The sequence below is a fragment of the Ictidomys tridecemlineatus genome, chromosome 14, assembly GCF_052094955.1.
Source record: "Ictidomys tridecemlineatus isolate mIctTri1 chromosome 14, mIctTri1.hap1, whole genome shotgun sequence".
NCBI classification, from domain to species: domain Eukaryota; kingdom Metazoa; phylum Chordata; class Mammalia; order Rodentia; family Sciuridae; genus Ictidomys; species Ictidomys tridecemlineatus.
Window position 1 is genome coordinate 24,487,339 of NC_135490.1, and position 24,665 is coordinate 24,512,003.

The 24,665-nt window shown below is 38.6% G+C and overlaps 2 protein-coding genes across 12 annotated transcripts in view; one reads left to right on the forward strand and one right to left on the reverse strand.

Moving 5' to 3' along the window:
- Positions 1-5,072: 5,072 nt before the first annotated feature.
- Hmgb2 (high mobility group box 2) lies at positions 5,073-7,684 on the reverse strand. 5 transcript variants are annotated; one of them, XM_005325507.5, is made up of 5 exons: positions 7,524-7,684; positions 6,800-6,968; positions 6,430-6,575; positions 6,178-6,352; positions 5,073-5,605 (listed from the first exon to the last, which is right to left on the reverse strand). In XM_005325507.5, exons 2-5 carry the CDS (start codon positions 6,947-6,949, stop codon positions 5,444-5,446), a joined length of 633 nt encoding a protein of 210 aa, XP_005325564.1. In that variant the 5' UTR covers positions 6,950-6,968; positions 7,524-7,684; the 3' UTR covers positions 5,073-5,443. The 5 variants fall into 5 exon arrangements, with proteins under 5 accessions (XP_005325564.1, XP_021582183.1, XP_005325565.1 ...); XM_021726508.3 differs by having other exon boundaries at positions 6,800-6,964; positions 7,524-7,679; XM_005325508.5 differs by having other exon boundaries at positions 7,498-7,671.
- A 13,408-nt stretch (positions 7,685-21,092) lies between these two features.
- The window catches only part of Sap30 (Sin3A associated protein 30), an 85,128-nt gene continuing 81,555 nt past the window's right edge, over positions 21,093-24,665 (forward strand). For 6 of the 7 annotated variants that reach the window (XR_002483992.3, XR_013430292.1, XR_013430291.1 and 3 more), the window contains exons 1-4: positions 21,093-21,645; positions 21,827-22,354; positions 24,041-24,166; positions 24,438-24,536. Coding sequence is in view for 2 of the 7 variants with exons in the window: in XM_078030990.1 (XP_077887116.1) it covers positions 21,601-21,645; positions 21,827-22,354; positions 24,041-24,166; positions 24,438-24,536 (798 nt within the window). In the remaining 5 variants the exon portion in view is untranslated. The remainder of the gene's footprint in view (positions 21,646-21,826; positions 22,355-24,040; positions 24,167-24,437; positions 24,537-24,665) is intronic. The other variant, XM_005325510.5, reaches the window with a different exon arrangement.

The window sequence follows — 24,665 nt, forward strand, 5'->3', positions numbered from 1 at the left end:
GGCTCCTTAATTTTTACAGTATAGTCTGCTCATCTGAATGGTAGTATAATATAGTTTAATAGGGTGGACTCCAAAGTCTGACCGTTTGTATTCGAATCCCTGTTCCACTACAAAATACTTGGCTGAGTTATTTAACCTCCTTACTAACAGTTTGCTTGTTTGTAAAATGAGGGAAATAATAGTGCCTATTTTAGAGGGTTGTTATTAGTATTAAATGAGTTAATATAAAGTTCATATAAAGTTCCTGGAATACAGTCAAGGTAATATGTTAACTATTATTATCTGGTTTCAAGTCTTAAAATCTGTCTTTAATCAGAATAAGAAGATGGCTACACTGCAGACCTCTAGAAAAGCTATGTGTGTATGCCTGTGTTTCAAAATCATATGTTATATATCATTACCCCTACTTTATAAGTGAAAATTAACCTCAAAAGTTAAAGAAACTAGAGGTAAGATGGTTTCCAAAAGAAATTACTCTCAGCCTCATGTCATTCACATGATAAGCAGAAAGTAGTTTTCAGTGGTCCAATTCAACTCTTAGATAGAACCAAGTGCCATCTTGAAAGTTGTCTTAAGATACTGTGCCCTTTAAATTATCTTTAAATGAAATTTCACTTGGGATTTTAATATGGGTAAATAAGATGGGCTCAGCAGTGCTCACAAGTAATCCCAACAACTCTGAAGTAAGTCAAAGCCAGCCTCAGCAACTTAGTGGGACTCCGCTGCCTCAAAATAATAATCTTTTTTAAAGGTCCGAGAATGTAGCTCAGTGGCAAAGCACCCCTGGGTTCAATCCTCAGTATTAAAAAAAAAAAAAAATGGGTAATCATACTCCAAATTAATTTAGATTAATTTAAGATTAAATCAAAACTTTTTTTATTTTTACTGGGCATGGAATCTATTGAGCTACATCCCCAGTCCTTTTTACTTCTTTGAGGCAGGGTCTAAGTTGCTGAGGCAGGCCTTAAACTCATGATTCGCTTGCTTTAACCTCTTGAGTCTTTAGGATTACAAGTGTGTGCCACACCATGGTGGACTCAAAACTAAATAGTAGAAAATAATGACATAGTAATTGGTATTGACATTACCCTGGCTATTCTAAACAACTCTAAAACTGGACAAAATATATAGGGGCAACTGCTTTTAGGAATTGGTTTACAGACAAACTATTTTTAAAAAGGGAAATGGGGTGAAACCCAGGTTCACTATGTCTAAGAGAACTTTCTCCACCGTGGTATAACAAATGGATAATGGAGCTCAAGAATGATACTGCTGAGCTAAGCAAGAAAAGTGGGGGTTTGGGGTTGTTAAAGCTGATGGAATTTCTCAGGGAAGTTAGTGAAGGTGAGTCCTTTTTGTGTATTAACTGACTTGTACAGGAATTTTATAGTGCTGTCATTTGTAATAGCAAAATAATAAATAACAACCTGAATACCCATTGAAAGGAGAATGGATGAATTATGATAAAACAGAAACATTACAATGATGAACATGAATGGACTAGATATAAACAGTCTTAGTAATACTATGTTAAGTGAAAAAGGCAATTCCTCAAGTACTCCATTCAGCACTCTTTATAAATACTAAGTGCTAAAATTAAATATACAGTAAGTTGTATGTTTATACAAGAGGTTAAATAATTGTAAGTTCACAAATTTCATGTTGGGGTTAAGGACATAAATCCTGTACTTGATATCCCCAGAACTCTGTTGTAGGAATTTCTATTTGATGCTGAGAAAAACTCTTAAAGAACGTCTTCCATGGTTATTTTTCCTACCCACATTGACGGACAAAAATCTCAGAAGTGAATCTAATTACTCTATCATACATCTATACATTGTGTGTGTATACATACACACACATGTACAAAAAAATGTATATATATATATATATACACATAGGTATATTCATATAGATGTCTGTAGATAGATGGATAGAACCATCAATTGATTGATCTACTTGTTTGAGCTAAATAGTGGCTGTCCACTTTGCCCTGGGCATTATATGCTTACAAATATGCATAGAACACTTTGTGACACTAGGGTATAGCAGTATAAAAATTTTTAATAAATTTCTATAAAATAAAAATTTTATTTTTCCAAGAGTTTTCTTGTATGCTCCTTAGGTTCACCACATACAAGCTTTTTCCTGGTCTAAGTTTTTGTTTCCTATAAGTAAATATCCTGTCTCTAAAAATGCCATCATCTCATGAGGAACTCTCATGAAGAACTAATCCAAAAATGGCTTGCTTGTGTGTGTACACAAGCGTCCACACCAAACTTTACACCCAGGGCTTTGGGTGCTAAGCAAGTGCTCTACCACTGAGCTATACCCCCAACTCCCTAAAAATGGCTTATTTCTAAAAGGTTATTTTCTTTTTAAAAGGAGCTTCTGCAGTGGCATAATAGCTCCTTTAATTTTCTTGCTATTTCCCAAGAAATAAAATCATTTCTAGTGATACATGTAATAATGGGAAGTCAGATTTAGGATACTGTTGTATTTATACTATTGTAAGATAAGCTATTTACTATTCATCGAAAACGATGCTGTTAAAAGGCAAAATATTTTTTAAAGCATACTATTAATTCACCAAGTTTGCAGTATGTGCTTTGATGTATAAAGGACCATAGGGTCTTCTAGCCCAGTGCCCTATTACAAGTTAAAAGACCAAAACCAGTGGCTGACATTGGGGAAGAAATAAATCTGAGACTTTATCTCAGTCTTTGCACTCATTTCAGGAGGACCAAATATTTAAATTTTAAAAAAGAAAAACCAAAGTTTTTGTTGTTGTTGTAATCTGAATAGGAAAGAACTCTGAAAACCATGAAAGAACTGAAACATTTGACTACAGAGAAATAAGAAATCTTCATGAAAAAAGTACCAAAAGTCAAAGAAATATTTACATGTCATAAAAGATCCTTTTCCTTCATATTAAATAAACTATGAATAACAAGACCAATCAGACAAAAAAAAGATCACAGATCAAGAGAAAACACAATTGGCTCTTAAATGTAATAAAAAATAACAGGAGAAAACATTTTTATATATCACAATAAGGGTCTAAAAAGTTTGAGAATTATGTTGATGAGGAAACCAGTCACTGCAAAACATATAAAACGTGGAGTATATTTAACACACCTTCTATGGAGAGCAATTTTAGCAGGCTTCAGCAAGAAGCCTGAGAGAAAACAAGCACAAAGACAGTTTCTACTAGATCCTATGTATGGGGTTTGGTTTTTATAATTAGCAATTTTTTAAAATATGCATGCCTTTTACCTAGCTACTCCTTATAGGATTCTTTCATGTGTGAAATCACAAGGATAGTCACAGCAACATTGTTCTTAAAAAAAAAAAAAACAATACAATCTTTATTCGGTTGCATACTGCAGTTAGCTATTTAATATGCCAACTGTCATACTAAAAAGTTACCAACAACGTTAAGAACTACGTATTTAGATATATGCATCTAGATGTATACATACACCGTTATTTATGGTTACACCTTTATTGGATAAAGTATTGCATCACTGGAGTTATCCAAGTTAATAGTCTGGAACAGTATAGCTGGGACTTAATAAGATGAACTATCCTCTCATATCTACCCTTTTACATTTTGTACCACTTAAATATGACCTATTTATAAAGCTTACATAAACATACCTCCAATTAGCGGCTAGTCTAGAAGAGAATTTTAAAAATTACTCATTTCAATGCTTTCATTTATCTTTTAGTCACCTAGTTGCAATTATTGAGAACTTGTTTAGTCTCTCAGATCTGAAATTTTTATTTCAAACATGAGCTAGGCAGGGCCCATTTCAAATCCTGATTTGCTATTGATTCAAATGGGTGTTCTTAAACTACAAACAACAGAATGTCAGTATCCCAAAGTTAGGGGACAAGAAACTCTATAGGACAGCTTTGTGGGTCTAATCTATAGATAGAGAAATTTTGTGTTTACTTAATTTCCATATTTAGATTTTAACAACTTCCCATCTTTTCTGTGCATTAGGTGCTGTTTTCAAGTACTTTACAAAATTTTCATCATTAAAACACTGTGAAGTAGGTATTTATCCCATATTACAAATGAGAAAAAATAGGCTCAAAAGTTCCTACTTCTATAAAGCCCTACACCAGGGTATGCATCTGAAATACATTACCCCAAATACTTTAATTGTACTAAGTCACCGAACACCTGAAAACAAATTTTTATTTTATGATCAGTGAAAATCCTGCCAGGTAAGGTAGTGCACACCTGTAATCCCAGCCACTCACAAAACTGAGACAGGGTTGCAAGTTTAAGACCAATCTCAGCTACTTAGCAAGACCCTAAAGTCGTAATGAGACCCTGCCTCTAAACAAAACAAAAATGGGCTGGGGACATGACTCAGTGGTTAAGTGACCCTGGGTTCAATCCTCTATCAAAAAGAAAAAAAAAAAACAAACCAAACTTAGGTAATCAAGATAGTCAAACTGTCAACAAAGACTTCTATAGGTAGGCATTTAGTCCATAGATGATCGACTTTCACTAATACCTCTAATATCAACTTACAAGTTAACTGTTGCCTCCTCAAGTAAGCATTCCTAAAATAAATGCCATCCCCTATAAATACAAATTCTAGTGAAATTTAGATTAGTCAGGGAATATCACAATCAAATACTTCTTAAGTCTAGAATTCTAGGTAACTAGCCTAAGACCCAAGATTTCAGATATAATTCAAAATCTACTCGGGTATTCTACCTTTAACTTAATAAAAAGCTAAAATTTTTGTAATTTTTTTAAAAAAATCAAATGTGTACATTTTAGAATTCACCACCCTAGCTACATAAAATTTCTGAAGGCCAGAGCAGGTAAGGGACAAGTTACTTAATAAATGAATATAAGCATCAAGCACAAAGTGTAATCTTTCTTTGAAAAGAAAGTTCATAAACTTCTTAAAGTGTATTAAATTCCAGATCTGAATTTCAAAGTTTAAAACATTTTACTAATTCTACTGTTACCTAAGAACTATTGGGCATAAATTTTTTTCAAAAGGGAAAACTAATTTAGCATATTAAGACAAAGACAATAGGAATAATATACATAATTTTATTACAAATTTTTTTTAAAAAAAACCAAAATGCAACATCCTAAAAAACCCAAAATTTACTAATTCCTATCAGTTTGCTGTGCTACCATACACAAGAAATTAAAGAAACCATTAAATATTTAGGAACATTCAACATCAGAAGCTTTAAAATCTAACTGTATGTAGTAGCCCTTCAAAAAGCTACAATCTGCATTTTTAAAAAAGTATTTTCTCTACAAAGAATCTTAGCAACTATACAAAAATCTGTACAGTTTTTATACTGAAGCTAATGTTGAGCTGCACTTGAATTCACATTCTTAGCAAAACAGTTGCCTGAGCACACACACACTCCACACACATCATTACAGGACAGCCACTTATTCTTCATCCTCCTCCTCTTCCTCATCATCTTCATCCTCCTCCTCTTCTTCCTCTTCCTCCTCATCTTCTGGTTCACTCTTCTTCTTTGAGCCTGTTGGCCTACCAGGGCCCTTCTTTCCTGCTTCACTTTTGCCCTTAGCACGGTATGCAGCAATATCCTGAAATATTGTCAAAATAATATGATCAACATCCGGTGTCATTACTCAACTCTGAAAAACCACTTCATTGTAAAAAATCTAAAACTATTGACCAATAACCTTGATAGCTGTCTACACAGGTATTCAGAGTCTACCTTACTTTGGGGAATATTTGTTTGCTTTAGACTTTCAGAAACCAAATGGTGTAAAAAATGGGAGTTGGTCAGTGAGTGCTTTCGCTACCAATATTCATTTACATCACACATTTCCCTGCCAACTTCACATTCTGAATACATCTACACAAAATATTTGGCCCTCCAACTTCTTAAAACAGACTTATCTAATTACAAATGAGAACATATGTAGGAAATTTCACAGTGCTATAAACATTGCTTTCAGTCAAAGGAAGGAAGGCCTCAATGAGCTTGTTGCTTAATTGGACAAATTCCATTAAGGCTCTTCTTAATGTAACTGATGACCATTAACATAAGATTGCCTGAATTTCCCAACTTTCTCCAGTTCATATCTAACATACTTTTAAAAAAACAATGTTTACCTCATTTTAACCTCTTTTTAAGACTAACACAATATACCTTCTCATATTTCTCCTTTAGCTTAGCTGCTTTCTGTTCATATGGCTGTTTATCTTTGGCTGACTGCTCAGACCACATTTCGCCCAGTTTTTTTGCAGTATCCCCAATGGACAGGCCTGGGTGTTCACTTTTGATCTTTGGGCGATGTTCAGAGCAAAACAGGAAGAAGGCAGATCTGAAAGAAAGCAACAGGGTTAATAAAGCAAAAGTAAAAATCTAAGGGATAGTTTGGCCAATTTAAAATAAACTTACGGTGGTCTCTTAGGAGCGTTGGGATCTTTTTTCTTTCCTTTCTTATCACCTTTGGGAGGAACGTAATTTTTCATCTCCCTGTCATAGCGAGCTTTGTCACTTTTTGCCATATCTTCAAACTTCGACTTCTCCTTTGCAGACATGGTCTATGAGCATAGAATGAGGAGTAAAAACACAGCAATTTTGTAAGCTATAGACCCCCCAAAAAGATTAAGAGCATCTTTAAGGATCACATTTCCTTAGTTAACGACTCTGTGCTTTCGTCGCTTCAGTGAAACACTGAAGTTTGCTGCCTGAAACGCCAGGGTCATCAAGGTTGTTAGCTGCCTGCCCCAAAACACCTGAAAACCCTCAGCTCCGAAGCCCTCACCTTCCATCTCTCCGAGCACTTCTTGGAGAATTCGGCGAAGTTGACGGAAGAGTCCGGGTGTTTCTTCTTGTGCTCCTCGCGGCAGGTCTGCACGAAGAAGGCGTACGAGGACATTTTGCCCCTCGGCTTGTTGGGGTCTCCTTTACCCATGGTGGCAGCCGCCGTCTACCTGGCGTGGAGAAAGCCGGCGGGTGGGCGCGGAGCCCGCAGCAGCGCTGGCGGGGTGCAGCTTCCCGCCCAAACCCGGCCCGCGCCCCCCTCCTCGCGGGCAGGCGGCCGCCGCGCCCGGCTCCCCAGCCGCCTCCGCCCGCCGCCACAGCCGCGGCCGGCGACTCCTGACGCCGGGTCAGCAAGTTTCTCCGCGAGGCCGGATTCCGCCGCCCGCCCCTCACCGAGGCCCGGGACGCCGCGAGCGCCCTCGCAACCCTTTCCTGACAGAAATGTCCCCCGACTTCTACGTCGCGAGCCTAGCGCAGACGAGTCGCCTCGCGACCGACAGTCAAAAACTACTGGAACCGGGCCCGGGGGAGCTTCCCGCCCTCCCGCCTGCCCCGACACCCGACCCCGCCCGCCCTTGGCAGCCCCGGCCCTCACCAGCCAGTACCCCAAATTCAGCTCGCCAGGTCGGACCCCAGGAGTCACGGCTCCGAGACACAAGAGAGGGCTCTGAGGGAAGGGGGAAGGACAGGCCCACGAACCAGAAGAGATGAAGGGGGATTCTTGCCTGATGGGAGCTTTTCCTCAGAGACCCGCAGAGCGGCCGGATCAGACAGAGAAGCTTCCTCCCCTGGGCTCCGGTGTGAACTGGTTTATCGCTAACGCAATCCTCAGCCTCTTGTTTTGCAGAGTTCTCCGCGCCACGGCAACTTGACGAGCGCCGCCAGAGACCACACCCCCACCTCTCTGATTGGCTCGTACGATTATTCAAACCCGGGGAGTCCCCGCCTCCTCCCCAAGACGTCTCCCTATTGGTCAGTGTCTCTCTAGGTCCGTCCCCCTTTCTCCAGCCTAGCAGGTTCGGTGGGTCACCCAGGTCGTTAACTCCCAGACCCGTTAGAACCGGTCAGAAGAGGAATGTACTGCTCGATCCTGATTGGCGGCAGGAAAAGGGTTTGAAAAATGGCGGGCCTGACAGTGATTGGCCAGGACTGCAAATGGAGGAGTGGTTGGCCCTAGAGGAAAAGCCCCGCCAGATTTAAAAGTAATAAGTCAGGAGCCTGGGGGTGGTTCTCCAGGGCCCGGCGGCGGCATCTGGGCTTACTGACGCTAAGGTAAAGGCGGAAGCCTGTCTTATCCCTTTTCCAACCAGTTTTGGTCCTTTCTCTCCTACGTCCCAGCTCGACCCTGCAGCGTTGTCTCTTGGGAGCTGTAGTCCCTTGCGGCCCTGCAGTCTCCCTAGCACTGTTCAAAAAACAGTAAGTGGCGGAGACTGAGGAGTTTGATCTGCGGACCGATTTTTCTCAGCCCCTTGGATGTGTCGTTGAGGCTGAGTAGACCCGCAAAAGACAAGGCGAGAAGCCTCAGAGTGTGAGGCGCAGGAGAGGGCAGTTGCTCCCGCCTCCTGTGCGTAGGGTGGTAAAAAGCCAAGTGAGGCGCTTCCCGCCGAGGGAGTTTCCCTCGGGAAGTCCCGCCCTTCATTGGCTCTTTGTCTCAGGTGTCAAACTTTAGGAAGTGAACGGGCGCGCCCTCCCGCGCCCCGCTCGCCCCGCCCCCCGGCCTGTCCCGGATTTCGGCTGTAGACCACGGGGCGAACCGGGGGCCCGCGGCCCACGCCCCAGTCCTCAGCGCGCGCGTGGAGGTCGGGGCCCAGGCGGCCGCCTCACTTTGCTCATTGACTCAGGCTTCTAAGGTGACAGTTTTTAAAAAATTGAAAATCTAATAAAACTATGGATGCTTCACCCTGCCTCACCCCCAGTTGCATACATTCGTCAAATTATGTACAGCAACATTTTAGACTCCTGCAAGCTGCCTTAACTTGCTGCTTACCAGCCTCACAAGCTGCCTTCCCTAAGGTAGGACTTTGACCCTTTAGTAAACTATTTCTGTGTTGTGTCTAGTTTTGAAGGTTTCCCCGCCCCCAGCCTTTTGGCCTATTATCTATTGCACTGACAGTTTCAATGGGTTTTTTTAATTTTGTCTTGTTTTTAACAGTAAGTTTGCTTGCATTTGAAACTGCATGCTCCTCTTTGGTTTGAGTATGGTAATCATACTCGGTGATACGTCAGATCCAGCAATTCTTTACCCAGATTTACTAATAAAAACTATAGATTTTTTTTAAAGTATTTTTCCTTTATGACGGAATAGGGGTTGCTCAATATTGTGAATGCAGTTCATGCCAGTGAATTGTACACTGACAAATGGCTAAAATGGTGACTTTTATGTATGTTTTACCACAATTAAAAAAAAAAAAGTGGCAGTTTTTCAAAAAGATACGTGAATTTTCTTGTTTTAAGGATCTTAAGAATTTTATTAGTCATAATCCTTAATTTATAACATTTTTGTGTCTGCCGAATCTTCTATACCTACAAAATGACAATTGCAGCTATAATATAAGTTGTGCTTATATAAGAATTGGGCATTTACTCAAGAACTCTTTACTGAATATGTTAAGCAATGAATTTAGCAGTGAAAATATAAAGATGAAGTGTCATGGCCTTTGCCCTTGGAATATTTACAGTGTAGAGGAAGACAAAAATAGGAAAGGGCAGTAAAACATAATAATTGTTGAAATTGTTCAATTATGAGAGCATAAAATAATTACCTAACACCATGGGGAAGTAGGGAAGCCTTCCATGAAAGTAGCATTTGATTACAGTTGGAGTGGGAATATTAAATAGGGGGGAAAATAAACAGAAAAGCCTTTGAAAGAGCCTGACTTATTTGGAGATCAACTAGAAGGATGGTTTTGGACTGGCAGTTTACAAAGAAATTTAGTTTTTCCTATAGTCAAAGGAATTACTGAAAATTGTGAGAAAGGGTAAAATAATTAGATTTCCACCTTAGATGGTAGCATTTACAGCACGGTAAAAATGAAGTCACATTAACTTTAAAGTCATAATCTACTGAGTTCAGTGGCACAGATCCATAATCCAGTTATTCAGGAGGCTGAGGCAGGAGAGTTGAAAGTTGGAGGCCACCCTGGGCAATTTAGTGAGGCCTGTCTCAAAATTGTTGAAAAGGGGCTGGCCATAGCTCTGAAGCAGAGAGTTCCTGGGTCCCCAGTACCAATATTTACTAAAGTTTACTTCACTTGGAGAATTTTGTGTTGCAATAATAAATTGGTTTCAAAACTTTTTATGTCACTATAAAGCAATAGTGAATTTATTCAACATCCCAAATCAACCCACTTGAATCAAATGTATGACATATGGTATGTCAAGAGCTTTGTAATGTTTTGAACAACTAATAAAAAAATAGAATAACTCAAAAAAAAATCCCAAATCAGAGCTACTAACTGAAGTCTACATTTCATTCTATTTTATAAGAATCATGATTCTAAGACCTTTTTCCTTTCAATTATACTAGCAATTGGTTGGGTTTGAGGTGCTTATTTTTCAGAAAGGTTTTTAATCCCTAATCTTGATGCCTAGAAGAGACAAAGGACCATCAGGCAAGCCAAGATTGATGATAGGCTCACTTAAGTGTTATGGGTTAAATTGTACCCCCCTCAAACTTCATATGTTGAATTTTTAGCACCCAGTACCTCAGAAGATAATCTTAATTGGGAATAGGGTCATTGTGGGATACTATTAGTTAAGACAAGGTCATACTGGAGTAGGATGAGCCCCTAATCCAGTATGATGGATGTCCTTATCAAAAAGAAAAATTTGGACACCTATACAGGTATTAGAGGTAAGACAGTGTGAAAACACAAAAATATAGCACATGCAAGTAGAGAAACCTGTAACAGATTCTCCTTCCCTTACTGCTCTCAGATCTGCTGATACCAATTTCCATTCTTCATCATAGCAGAGAAAAGAAAAACATTTCTGTATTTAATCTACTTTTACCATTGCTGTTAAGATTTCACTTTCATGCTATACTTCCTGGCCTAGAAGTAGTAATATTGAGAAGCACATTAAAGTGTAAATAGGTTTAACTAAGATCTTGATGGTTGTTGATTATAGAACACTACCATTTTTGGTGAAAAAAAATAAAGTATCTGGTAGCATAAAAAGAAAAACTTAGTCCTAAATATAATTCTGAAAAGATGAATTAATACACAAAAAAATCAAGGCTTAGGCTGGAGGTATGGCTCAGTGGTAGAGTGCTTGCCTACCATGCATGAGGCCAGAGTTCAATCCCCAGTACCACCAAAACGAGAAAAAAAGAAAAAAAAAAAAAATCAAGGCCTGATTCACCGTAGTATGACTTATTTGACATACTATCACAACTTTATCAGAAAACTGAAATGTCCTAAAAGGAGTAATACTAAAGGTCTTTTTCACTGTTCCAGTCTTATGATATTTCTAAATAGGGAAATAAAGTGGTATTCTCAATTAACTTGAAAACTAATTTTTTCCAAGAACACATTAATTTTACGTATTTTAAAACAAACACCCTATATTTATTAAGGCAGTACACCTTTCTAAAAGATGATGAAATGCAAAATGTATTTTTTCTTCACAAAAATGATAAATAAAGGGACTGGAGCTGTGGCTCAGTGGTAGAGCACTTGCCTAGCATTGTGAGGCACAATGGTTTCAATCCTCAACACCATGTATAATACATAAATAAATAAATTAAATAAAGGTTCATTGACAACCAAAAAAATATTTTTAAAAAGATAAAAAAATAAGAACTTGTGATTTAGAACTGTTCACTCACTTGGCATTTCTAGGCCTACGATTGAAAAACTAAATTGAGCTTCAGGGGATAATCTCTAAAGTATCAACTCACAAACTGTATGATTCTGTAATTTTGGCAGTATGTGATCATAATGTGAGCAAATAAACATATTTTAACTTATGCAATTGTTATGTAGTTCAGTGATTATAATTAAACTTAAAAATATACATAACGTGTCTATAAGAATACTGGTTAGTTTTAATTCCAGTTATTCTAAAACGGTGGTTGATGGAGTAAGAGTTGATAGATGCTAAACATAATAAATTATGTAGACCAAACTGGATCACACAATATTTCCATCATCTTATCCTTTCATTAAAATTATCTGGACAACTTTTCCCCTCAGATGGTATCATTATATCACTTTATTTGCCAAACTATCTTAATTCGGCATCTCACAAATCATAAAACATATGCTGTTAGTAATAAATTAATTATGAGGAGCAACACTATTTCCAAAGTTTGTCCCTATCCTATACCTACCTGTAAACAACTATTCTATTGAAAAACTTGAATTTATTTACAACAATGTCAGTCTTGCAGAATTGTATTAAAATGATATGCTAGATTGGAATGCCTATCATTTATTTGATCAGTCTTCCTAAAAATTTTATACTTTTAATAATCTGTGGTCATAATCAGATTGGAAAATACTAATGGATAATATGTACATTTTTTTTTTCCAGTACTAGGGATTAAATCCTGGGGGCTCTGCCACTGAGCTATCTCCCCATCCCTTTTATTTTTTTATTTTGAGACAGGTCTCACTAAATTGCAGAGACTGGCCTCAAATTTGCAATCCTCCTGAGTCACTGAGATTAAGGCATGCTCCACAGTGCCTGGCATGATATACATTTTTTGTAGACCCTTCCCCTGAAAAGCGATAAATAAATTCCCAATGGTGATTATCATTGATTAATTAACTCATAAAGTGAGCCAAAATGAAGTCTACTTTATACAAGATTAGTAGCATATAAAATAGTTATTTTCAGTTGAATAGTTGGTGAATAAACTGAAAAAAATACTCTGCACAGTTCCTCAAAGAGTAATCTTAGATTGGAGCTGAGTATTTTCAAGTTGTTTTAAAGGCAGTGAGGAAAGATAAGCCTATTATCAAGTAGGCACATCCACATGTGGGTAGATCACTGATTATGAGGCCTAACTGTATACTCACTTCAGAAATGAAATTTAGTGATATAGTTGAATAATGTATTTTTGAAGAACTGAAAATACAAGTTTTAAAAAATGAAAAATGTGGGCAGGCACAGTTGCACATGCCTGTAATCACAGCAGCTTGGAAACCAAAGGCAGGAGAATTGAGAATTCAAAGCCAGCCTGAGCAGATCAGTGAGGCCCTAAGCAACTTAGTGAGACTGTCTCAAAATAAATAAAAACGGCTTGGAATATGACTCAGTGTTTAAGCATCCTTTGGTTCAATACTTTGTACCAAAAACTAGAAAGAAAACAAAGTTATTTTTAACTATTAAACTGTTTTTGTGAATCTAGATAAAATCTCCATGAGAAAAGTGATTTATTCCTGATGAAAATAATTTTCCAGTCTTTCAAGGGTAAGGAGTCAGAGACCACTAAACCCTCAATCAAAAGGTCATGAAGGGCTGGGGTTGTGGCTCAGTGGTAGAGAGCTTGCCTAGCACATGTGAGACACTGGGTTTGATACCCAGCACTACATTAAAATTTTTTTTTAAAAAAACTTGTATTAAAAGAAAAAATATCATGCAGCAATAAATATCTAAGGAACAGGAATAAACCACAGGTGATCTGGGTCTTATTAAAACTTTGCAACACAGAATAGGCACTGCTGAATCCCTCACTGGATTGTGATAAGTAGCTCCTTATCCTTCCATCTATTAGAGAGGTTATTCCTACCTAAATAAAAAAGGTCAAACCTGCTCTAGTAAAATATATCTTTTAAGCACATCATAATACAAAGTGTTAAAACCTAAAGACATGCTGGGTCCAGTGGTGCATACCTGTAATCCTAGGATGACTCAGGAAGCTGAGGCAGGAGGATCACAAGTCCAAGGCCGGCCCCAGCAACTTAGAGAAGTACTAATTTAGTGAGACCCTATCTCAAAATAAAAAGGGCTGGAATGTAGCTCAGTGGTAGAGAGTCCCTGGGTTCAATCCTTGGGAAGGGAAGGAAAGCAAGGGAGAGCTTTGCAGGGGATAAAGGAAGGAAGGGACTGGGTACAGATATAGTTCAATGGTTCAATACCTAGTACCACCCGCCAAAGGAAAAGAAGAAGAAGGAACCAGAGGAGAGAGATTCAAGAAAGCAAAAATAAATCTGACAGCCAACTCTTAAATGAGAAGCCTATGGAATGGCTTTAGAAACAAAAATGAGAAAGTACCTTGAGTTCTATATCCAGGGAAAAAGTTTTCAAGAATTAAGAGGAAAAAAAAGATGTTTCAAGGCAAAAAAAAGTTGTCCTGCTTAACGAAAATAATCTTAAATCATCAGGAGGAGAAAAGGCTCACAAACAAGAGTAATTATGTGGATTTAGAAAGAGTATTACCTGTTTAATACAGCAATAATAACTGTATAATGTGGAAGTAGAATATATGACAACAATAGCAAAAAAGATGAGGATAAGTGGAGTTGTTGTAAAGGTCTTTTATAGTTCATAAAGTGGTAAAAATAGCAATTTGTATTAAACTGTATTGAGCCAAGCATGCTATATCCTGTTTAAGGTGCTAATATAAATACATATAAATAAATACATATGTATTAGATATATGCCTGTGTAAAAATTTATCCTCTTGCACATAAGATGCCATGTCTTAATCTATACTAAAAGTTTCAATGACTAATGATTACTAAGCATGTGAAATATGTTTAATATTGTTAGTCATTAGGGAAATGCAAACTAAAATCACAGTAGACACCCCCACTTCTCACTAGGATGACTACAATCAAAAGATGGTAGAAGTGTGGTAAAGATGTGGAAAAATTGAAACCTTCATATATCACTGATGGGAATGGAAATGCTATAGTCATATGGAAAACAGTTTGGCAGTTTCTCAAAATTTAAACACTCCTAGGCATCTACCCAAGAGAAATGAAAACCAATGTCTACAAAAACACTTTAATGCAAATGTTCATAGCAGTCTTATTTGTAAAAGCCCTAATCTGGAAACAACCCAAATGCCCACTACTGGACAGTGAATAAACAAAAATATGGTATATCCATGCATTGAAATACTATTCATCAATAAAAACAAACAACAATACAAGCTATAATATGAATAAACCTTAAAAACATTATACTAAGTGAAAGAAGTGAGACAAACATAACATTTCTGTAATGGGCAAATGTATAAAAGCAGAAAGCAGAAGATTGCCCCCGGGGCTGGAAATGGTAGCAGGAACTGGCTGAAGAAAGGCACAATGGAATGTCTTCAGGTGATAGAAATGTTCTAAAACTAGATTATGGTGATGGTTGCATAAGTTTACTAAAAATCATTGAACCATATACTTCAAATGGGTAAAATTTATTATATATATAAATACACCCCAACAAAGCTATTTTTTTAAAAAGCCAATGACTTGTTAGAACATGACATTTGAAGTAGTCAAGGACTGAATATTCTAAAAGACAATGTGAATCTCCCAGAGTTTCATGACATTTAGTGGACAAAAATCTAGCTATAGATGGCAGAACTTGCTTTCATACAATAGGAAAGTAATTCTTTTGTAAATAATTTTGAAAATAACTTTTTATCTACTTTTTTGTAGGTATTTTCAATTAAGGTAAATTTGTTTTATATTTGTTGCTCGTGGCGCTAGTAATAATTACCCAGAGGGAGATTGTCTTTAAATGTAAAGCGTATATTCAATTACACCAATCATCAAATAGAAACAATGCAAAAAGTGTTGGGTTTGCTGGAGCACCCCAACTAGCATTCAGTGCACACTAATTAAACACTATAAGCAAACCACACAATCCTAGGGCAACCACGAGCCCCAAAATACCTCCCATGCCACATGACTTCTCTTAGTAAAAGAGCAGATGTTGTCCTTGTCTGGTGGTTCTCTCCAGCCAATGGCTGGACATCAGGGAATGGTAGAGTCAGTCTACAGATGGACAGCAAGGCGGCCAGTCTGACTGATGGCCTTGGAGCAAACCTCTTCATTGTGGCAGGATAGCAATTTAAATACAGTTCCAAATTGGTGGTGTATGTTGGTTATTGGTTACACCCAGTGAAAGTCAATGTCCATTGGTTATGTCCAGTGAGGTGATGTAATTGCAATTGGGCGTGTTCTTTGAGCGTGTCCATGGATCTATGCTCCCTATCAATTATAACCATTCATTGATAAGCATGCCTATGGCTAGCGCCCCGTACAGCTCTTTATCAGTGGCAAGCTGACATGACTAAGCATTTCAGTGGCTGCTTATGGCCAGCAATTTAATGAGTCCCAGCATGTCTATGGCAGATGCTTCTTACAATATTAGTACTATGTTGATCTTAGGTTAAACCAATGATAGTTTTTTTTTTCTTAAGTTTGGTAATGACTTAAAATTGCAAATTCTAATGTAAATACACATAGATATAAAGGTAATATATTTACTTTGTCTTCTAATTTTGTTCCTGCACTTAGTAGTTTGACTGTATTTAGAAAAACATTTACAAACAATATGAAATTTTCAGATGTACTTTTCAAATAATCCTAGAATTTTAATTAAGCTAAAATGTATTTATGCATACCTTAAATTTGGATCAATGGATAAATAAATAAAAAGAAGAGCTTGGCCTGGGATTGTATGTAGCTCAGTGGTAGAGTGCTTGCCTGGCATGTGTGAAGCACTAGGTTTGATCCTTAGCACCACATAAAAATAAATAAAGATACTGTGTCCATCTACAACAACAAATTTTTTTTTAAGTTTATTCTGTATCTAGTAGGATTAACTGAAATTTTAAAAGAGTATAAATTAAAGAAGTGATCTTCATTGAAAACATTAACAATCGTACTAGGGGACTGGGGATGTGGCTTAAGCAGTAGCCTGCTCGCCTGGCATGCGTGGGACCCGGGTTCGATCCTCAGCACCACATACAAACAAAGATGTTGTGTCCGCCAAAAATTAAAAAATAAATATATAAAAAAAGCAATCATACTAGGAATTTGTATAAGCAATTCTCTAGATAGTGATCCAGCTCTTGTTCAGACATAGAAGAATTCTATCTATTCAGTAATATTTAGGCCTATCTTATAGGCCTATCTTATAGGCCTGTCTTATTCCCTTATTTGTTTGTTTGAGGGTTTTGGGTCCCAAAGATCTTAAGAATGGAGTAATTATAATCCTAGAACCTGAGACTGCTGAATATGAGACCAAAACCAAATCTATTCTCAAAATTCAAAAATAGAAGCCAGTGAAAAAATTCCATCCAAATTTTAAATAATCTTAATGACAAGATTTAAGCAAAAGAATCTATTTCTCAAGTCTTTCTCCTACACGAGGCCCTCAACATCCCAAGCTAAAAATTCTGGTTTCATCTTCAGGGTCTAATGTAAGCTATTGTTTTCCACTGCCATTTGCTGCTGCCTACCCTAAGTATCTTCTCACCATTACAGCCTTTCCAAACACTTAAACCTATGGGTCTCCAAGATGTTCCTATTATGTCAGCAAATAAGAAAAATACACTGAAAAGCATGCATGCCGATTTATGACATGAAAGAGAAGCAACAGAGAAGACAGGCATAAAAGGACACAGGTTAAAAAAAAAGTAACAGTGATAAGCAGTAAGGTCAAGAATGGATCAGGAGGTAAACTGCACAAAATAACAAATATATGGAGAGAGACTAGATTTTATGAACTTTGTGGCTCAGTCCATTTATATTTAACAGTAGAATATATATAATGCCATTTATTTAACAGTGTTTTATATGATTTTAAGTATTGTAAAACTATCAATCTTCAAAATAACACCAATGAGATATGTATACTATTATCTTTGTGGTATAGAAGTAACTGAAGCAAAGAGCAAGTAATTGCCTAAGCTCACAGTGTTAGTGTTCAACTAGGAAAACAAAAATCACTTCAGATATTTCAAAGAGAAATATTACTGAGAGAATCATTACAAAAGTATTAGGGTTGGAGAAGCAAAAAGAGGTAACTTTAATTATTGATATTTGTGTTGATACTAATATGGAACAAGAAAAGCTACCGTCTATCAATAAAAAGACAAAAGGCAAATAGTGTTATAAAAAACCCACAATTGTGATGCTTCTGAGGCTTTTGGAATATTTGGCATTATTGGAACTGTCTCTTCTAGGTGTATTTCAGGAAGTCAGCAACCAGCCTTTACCTTGCCCCTACCATTCCTGGATCCAGGATAGAAGAGAACAACACTCCTAAGGCTGCTGAAGTCAGAAGGGAAAAAATGTTTTCTGTCTTTCTCTTGCCTTTTAATCTTCCATTAGCAGAACTGAAATCAGTAGGCAAGTGAGTCTGGCAAATGCTTTTTAGGATGCCAGTACCCTGTGGTACACAAGAGAGTAAAAGAATGAAAATGGAACTGAGAAACAACTAGCACAAATAACTGTCAAGTGACAGAGTTTAAATTTCTTTTTTTATTATTTTTATTGTTGGTTATTCAAAACATTACATAGTTCTTGACATATCATATTTCACACTTTGATTCAAGTGGGTTATGAACACCCATTTTTACCTGTATACAGATTGCAGAATCACATCGGTTAAATTTCAAGCAGTTGCCTCCTGAGCCCATGCTCTTAACTACAATAGTATGTTATGACACTGTGACATGCTATAACAACAGGATTTCACACATTTTTAAATTTATAGCTGTTGACCAAGGCAGGTTGGCAACAAAGAAATTCTAAGGATTGAGTTTATTCTACAAATGTTAAGTGTCTACTTTGTGCCAGACAATGTTACAATGGATATAGGATGATGCACAAACAAAAAGAAACAAAAGTTAAAATGCTCCTTTTTTCTTATTCTAGATTGAACAAAATTCCCTGGGAAGGATTCTAGGTAGCCTGCCTTGAATCATGTGACCACCTGTTGAACTAGCACTTTAGCTAAGGGGCAAGTAGTGGGGGAAATAACCAAGTGGAAAGGACCACTAGAAATCTGAGACAAGGATTTTAGTGCAGATAGTTTATCTAAGGGATGCAGGAAACATAAGTGGAAGGTGAAGAAGAAAAAGTAGGGAATGCAGTCATTGAAGGGTACAGTATCAAGCAGCTACAACTGCTAAAGCCTGGAGCATAATCTCAGGGGAAAACTCTGGGAAATAGTGTAAAACTCAGACTTAGCTAGGATGTGTGTGGGTGTGTGTTAGAATTCTTTAGTGGGTGAAAGCTGCTAGGATGGGAAGTTAATTCTAAGGCATTTTCAACTTTCGCTGACCACATGGACACAGCTGCCTTCCACAATTTAGGAGAAGGCCCTCAAGCAAAGAAATGAACATTGAAATAATAAAGGTCAGAGAGGCAGGGGCAGAGATCAGTCGTGTCTGCCACTCTGAGTTTTTCCATTGGGTAAATATTTCCTGTACCTTATGAACAAAGTTAAGAATTTCAAAAGAAATAATACCTGTGAAGGAGCTTTATAAAGCAGAAAGTATAATATCAAAAATTATTGTTTAGAAATTTCTTGAAAGGCAGTAATGTATATCATCATTATATATTTCATAGGGTCTAGTGCAGTGCTATGCATGTGTCAAAGTCACAAATATTTAAATATTTACTTGATGAATTTTTAATACCTGAACATATTTTGTAGATTAACAGGTAAAATATTTTTAGCCTATAATTAAAAATAATAACTCATTTCCTAATTTCTAAAATAATTTTTCATCTCTTTGAGCAATTTAAAGTAGCATGGACCCGTCTATTCCTTTGTCAAACATTCTTAAAATCTACATCATTGTAGAAAAATCTTAATTATCTATCCAATAACCATTCTCTTCTTCCTTAACAAAAAATACTCTAGCTGGGCATGATGGCCCACACCTCTGATCCTGGGGAGCTATGTTCAATCTCTTTTTGAAGATAATAACATTCTATCTCAATAGATAGGCAGAAATAATTTTGCACCCAGTGCAAGCTCCAGCATTACCTGGGAACTACATCTACTTTTCTGTACACTTCACACTTTGATGATAATTAAATCATGGTAGAAATCATATCCTATACAAAATGTCAGATAATGGATAGCTTCAGAATGCTTATCTTTTAAAATGTATATAGTACTAGTTGAATCAAGCAACATCTGTCAAATCACTTGGATCTAGGGTTGGAATCCAATATACATGAAAGGTGATAACCCTAGTTATCACTCTGGGGTAAGACTCCAAGAAGCACAGCCCAAAATGGGAATATAGAGTAGAATATCATCTGGTTGGTTGAAAAATCCACAAGAACTATTGGTACCCATTAGCACTTTAAAAAAGGAAATGAAGCCTCTCTCTATAGGAACATAACACCCAATTCTTCAAATTATTTCTATGATTTCTCAGATAAAATGCATACCAAAAATCAAAGATAAAGGATGCAAAAGAGTCAAGCATGAGTCAGACCAGCAGAAATGACAAAAGAAAGAATAAACATAATTTTAAAAACCACTATTTTGCTATGTTCATGGAAGAAAATCAAAAATTTTACCAGAGAACTGGGAACTATAAAAGTTGACTTAAGGTTTGAAAAAGAACAACATAAGAATTATAAAATCATATCTAAAGAAAGAATGCGTGCAGGTTAGAAGAATCCAAAATAAGAGGAGATACACATTTAAAAATTAAAATTACTGAAGACAGGGCAGAAGATAGAAGGATACAGGGGGAGACCTGATGTGTATTGAATTGGAGCCCCAGAAATGGAACAGTTTAGATAACGGCAGAAATGATATGTGAAAACATAATGGCCTAGAATTTCTGAAATTTGATTTAAAATGTTAATTATAATTTAAGAAGCTCAGTAAAGTATAAGCAAGATTTTTTTATATGCATTTTTTCATTGAACTGAAATGCACATACGAAATGGAAAGCTTTGGCTTTCAGTGTAGATAGCATTTTCAATAAATTTGTTAAGTATAAAAAAAAACCCTCAAAAATCTACTGCCTGAAATGTACGTATTTTTGTTTAAACAGTGATACTGGTTAACAGTATCTGCTGATAATGACGCACAATAACTAGCAAAGGTGCAGGCTTTCATATTAGCCACTCCCATCCTGCCCCTCCCTCCACAAGCACAAGCACACTTGCACGCAGGCATACACACGCCCGCACGCACGTACGGGCGTGTGGACGACTCAGGAAATCGGATTTCTCTCCCGTTACGCTCGGTGGAACTGACGCTGGGAAGTTTCCGAGGAGCTTTCGGGCTGACTTGGTTGTTGTTGTTGGTGGTGGTGGTGGTGGTGGTGGTGGCGGGGGGGGGAGTCTACGTTCCCCTTTGAGCGATGTTAACTGCGTCCTTCTCCAGAGCCTTTTGAGGAGAGATTGAAAAGGTGGAAGTGGAGACGAAAAATAGCCCTGCAATTGCGAACTAGTCAGTAGATGTTTGTGAGGACCTGGCATGGTCGACAAGACGGGAGGGCGTTTCCCCCCCACTCCCCGCCGCGCTGTATTTATTTGGTGCTTCAGTGTTTGGTCAAGTTGAGACAGAGCGCTTGGTCCCCCGAGTTCCTGACTCAGGTTTCCACAAAAGCGTGGTCGTACGAAACACCCCGAAACTTTTCCACACGCTCATTTGTCTCACACACACACACACACACACACACAATTTGTGCTTCTCAGGAATCGGCCAACAGAATGAACACCAACTCTGCAAAAGAACAATAGCTGAACACATCCCACCTTCCCGGGAGAAACAGGAGGCAAGACACCCTAAAACCGCACTCCCCTTTGCCGGGTGCTTAAAAACAAAAAAAGGCCGGCCAGTCGCTGCACGCTGCATGCCGGGATGAGTAGTTTCTCCAAGCCGCCAGGCGCCAGGTTCAGAACGCAGGTCAGGTGGACTCCCGCCACGGAGGACTACGGTTCCCGTGGGGCCTCGCGGCAGAGTGGAGGAGGCGGGGTGGGAGGAGATGCGTCGTGCTTGCGCAAGTTCAGGGGCTGGAGGGAGGCGGGGGAGCCGCGGTCCAACTGCTGAAGTCTCCATGTGACAGTGAGTGGGGTTCCCTCTCCAGGCGCCACACAACTCTCGGTCCCAGCCACAAGCGCTGTCCACTGTTCGTCGCCGACGGAGACAAACAGGCCGGGGATACTTGGTGTTTGGCCGACGACCGCCGAACTTGGGGTGCAGAGTGCATTGCCGCCGCCGGGTAGGGCGCCTGAGGGACCTGGCCGGGAGAGGCGGAGCGGGGATTTCTGTCAGCGCCAGCGCCCCTGAGCACCTAGACATGAACGGCTTCACGCCTGAGGAGATGAGCCGCGGCGGGGACGCGGCTGCCGCCGTGGCTGCGGTGGTTGCGGCTGCAGCGGCCGCCGCCTCCGCCGGGAACGGGAACGCTGCAGGCGCCGGGGCTGAGGTACCCGGCGCCGGGGCGGTCTCAGCGGCTGGGCCCCCGGGGGCGGCCGGGCCGGGCCCCGGGCAGCTATGCTGTTTACGGGAGGACGGTGAGCGGTGCGGCCGAGCGGCTGGCAACGCCAGCTTCAGCAAGAGGATTCAGAAGAGCATCTCCCAGAAGAAGGTGAAGATCGAGCTGGATAAGAGTGTAAGTGACCTCGGCCCGCCCCGCGGAGTCCCGGCAGCTGTGCAGAGACGTGGGTTGTTGGCGGGGTTCACAGCTCCTGCAGACTGGCTGCAGTGCGGACTCGTGCGTTCTCCGTTAGGGAGTAAACAACAAAGTCGCTGCAACTCGACCGCCAGCCACAACGTATGCACACGCATGCAGTGGTTCCAGTCCTGCTAGTCCCCCACCCCGACTCCCGCTGCCCGCCTCTCCCGCGCACTGCCTTCCCTCTTCCTCCTTTTGCTGTGATCTGGAAACGAAACAAAGGGGACCGCCGCACCGAGGGCCCAGGGTAGTTTTCCTGTAGCCCGGCAGTCTTCTGGAATGGAGGCGCCTTTGTTTTGCTGCCGGAGCTGGCGATTGGCCCCAGGGAGTTGTAGCTCCCCTCGTCTGAGGAAAGTGGAGTCCTGCAGGACCCTGCACCGCAGTCGAGGAAGATCTGTTCTTTTCGATGTTGGGTCTTTTCTGAACGCAGAGTGAGAGAGGAGCCAGCTTGTAAACGATGTTTGCGATGTCAGCTCTTAGGGCAGCTGCTCCCAACGTGGAGAGCACGTAAGCCTCTGCGGTTTTGCAGTCGGTTTGGCAGCCATCGGGATTTCTTTTTTCGTCCTTTTGCACGTCAGTTCTTTTGACCATTATGAATTTTTTTAAATTTCTTTTTTTAGAAAGAACCATTGCTACCTTTCAGAGCTCTGGCTTGTGTAAATAAATAACAAGATACAGAACATAGCACATGTCCTGTATGTTTTTTAATTTGAACCTAGCTTAGAAGTAAATTTAAATGCCTGTTAAATCAACCCTTAACTGTATTTTTTTAAAGGAGTTAACTTTCAGTAGTTGGAACCCAATATTTCATTGTCACTATACAACTCTCCAGAGTGTAAAGTTTTAGAAAAGTGTGTCACACTTTCTGTCTATTGTAACAGTTCTTTATTGGTGTTCATGAGAAACATTTCAAATGAACCTGAATTTAAAATAATTGCTTTAATCTGAAAAATGTATTCTGATAAATATATACATTTAATAGAAAGAAAAATTAGTAACTGAAGCTTAAATTTAGATTGTAAATCATACATTACTAAAATATACTGTTCTTTAACTACAGAAAATACTGTAGCCAAATTGTGAGCGATATCATCTTTCCTATTGTGAGGAAGAATCTAGCATGAACTAATTCAGGTCATTCTCACTGTTTCTCCTCAAAACCCAGAGGACTGGAATTTATTATTCTCTATCTCTGCCTCCCTACCTTCCTCAATTGGTACCACCCCCTGCCTCCAACTGGCACCCCACCTGTCCAACCAATACCCTTTCTTCTTAACAGTATTGCCAGGCATCTTATGTTTTAACAAGATAAAGAATTTAAGAGTAGGAAGAGTGCTGGAGTTGTGGCTTAGTGGCAGAGCACTCACCTAGCACTGGGAGGTTCCTGGGTTCCATCCTCAGCACCACATAAAAATAAATAAATAAAATAAAGGTATTGTGTCCAACTACAACTAAAAAATAAAAAAATTTAAAAAGAGTAGAAAGAAACATGCCATTGTATTAACAATGGCTTGTTTTTGACTTTTTTATTTGTAATAATTCATTGTGGCCTATGCATTTTACTAAAGTATAGATGCATTTTTAATGTAATCATAAGCAGTCTGTGAAACTTTTCTATTTCAGGCAAGGCATCTTTACATTTGTGATTATCATAAAAACTTAATTCAAAGTGTCCGAAACAGAAGAAAGAGAAAAGGGAGTGATGATGATGGAGGTGATTCACCTGTTCAAGACATTGATACTCCAGAGGTAGAAAAAAACTTTTGTATGTTAAATATAAACCATAAGTATTCTATTCCAAAGCTTTTCTAGAAAGAGATAAACAATTTTTTCTGTTTAAAGCAAAGTTTAATATAGCCAGTTAACACTCTCCATGTACATAATTTGAATGTTTACATCTGAATTGACAGTTTCTATAGCTCTGCAACAATCAAATTGAACTTTTATTGTTATTATGCATATCAATGATAAATTTTCAAAAAAATTTCTGAACTAATTAATGTATGTTACTTTTTTCTAGGTTGACTTATACCAATTACAAGTAAATACACTTAGGCGATACAAAAGACACTTCAAGCTACCAACCAGACCAGGACTTAATAAAGCTCAACTTGTTGAGGTATATATGAGTTTTAAACTATATAAACTTCAAATGAGCCTGTATACACAAATAAGAGGTGATGAAACAAATACTGCTAACAAAAGTATTAATGTAGTATATGTAACTATACATTTTGGTTAGAAAGAT

Excerpts from the sequence above, each read along its gene's own strand:
- Hmgb2 (XM_005325507.5), bottom strand. The coding sequence starts at position 6,949 with ATGGGTAAAGGAGACCCCAACAAGCCGAGGGGCAAAATGTCCTCGTAC. Across the intron at positions 6,353-6,429 it reads AACGCTCCTAAGAGACCACC|ATCTGCCTTCTTCCTGTTTT; the intron begins GTAAGTTTATTT and ends GCTTTCTTTCAG. Across the intron at positions 5,606-6,177 it reads TAAAGGAGAAATATGAGAAG|GATATTGCTGCATACCGTGC; the intron begins GTATATTGTGTT and ends ACAATATTTCAG.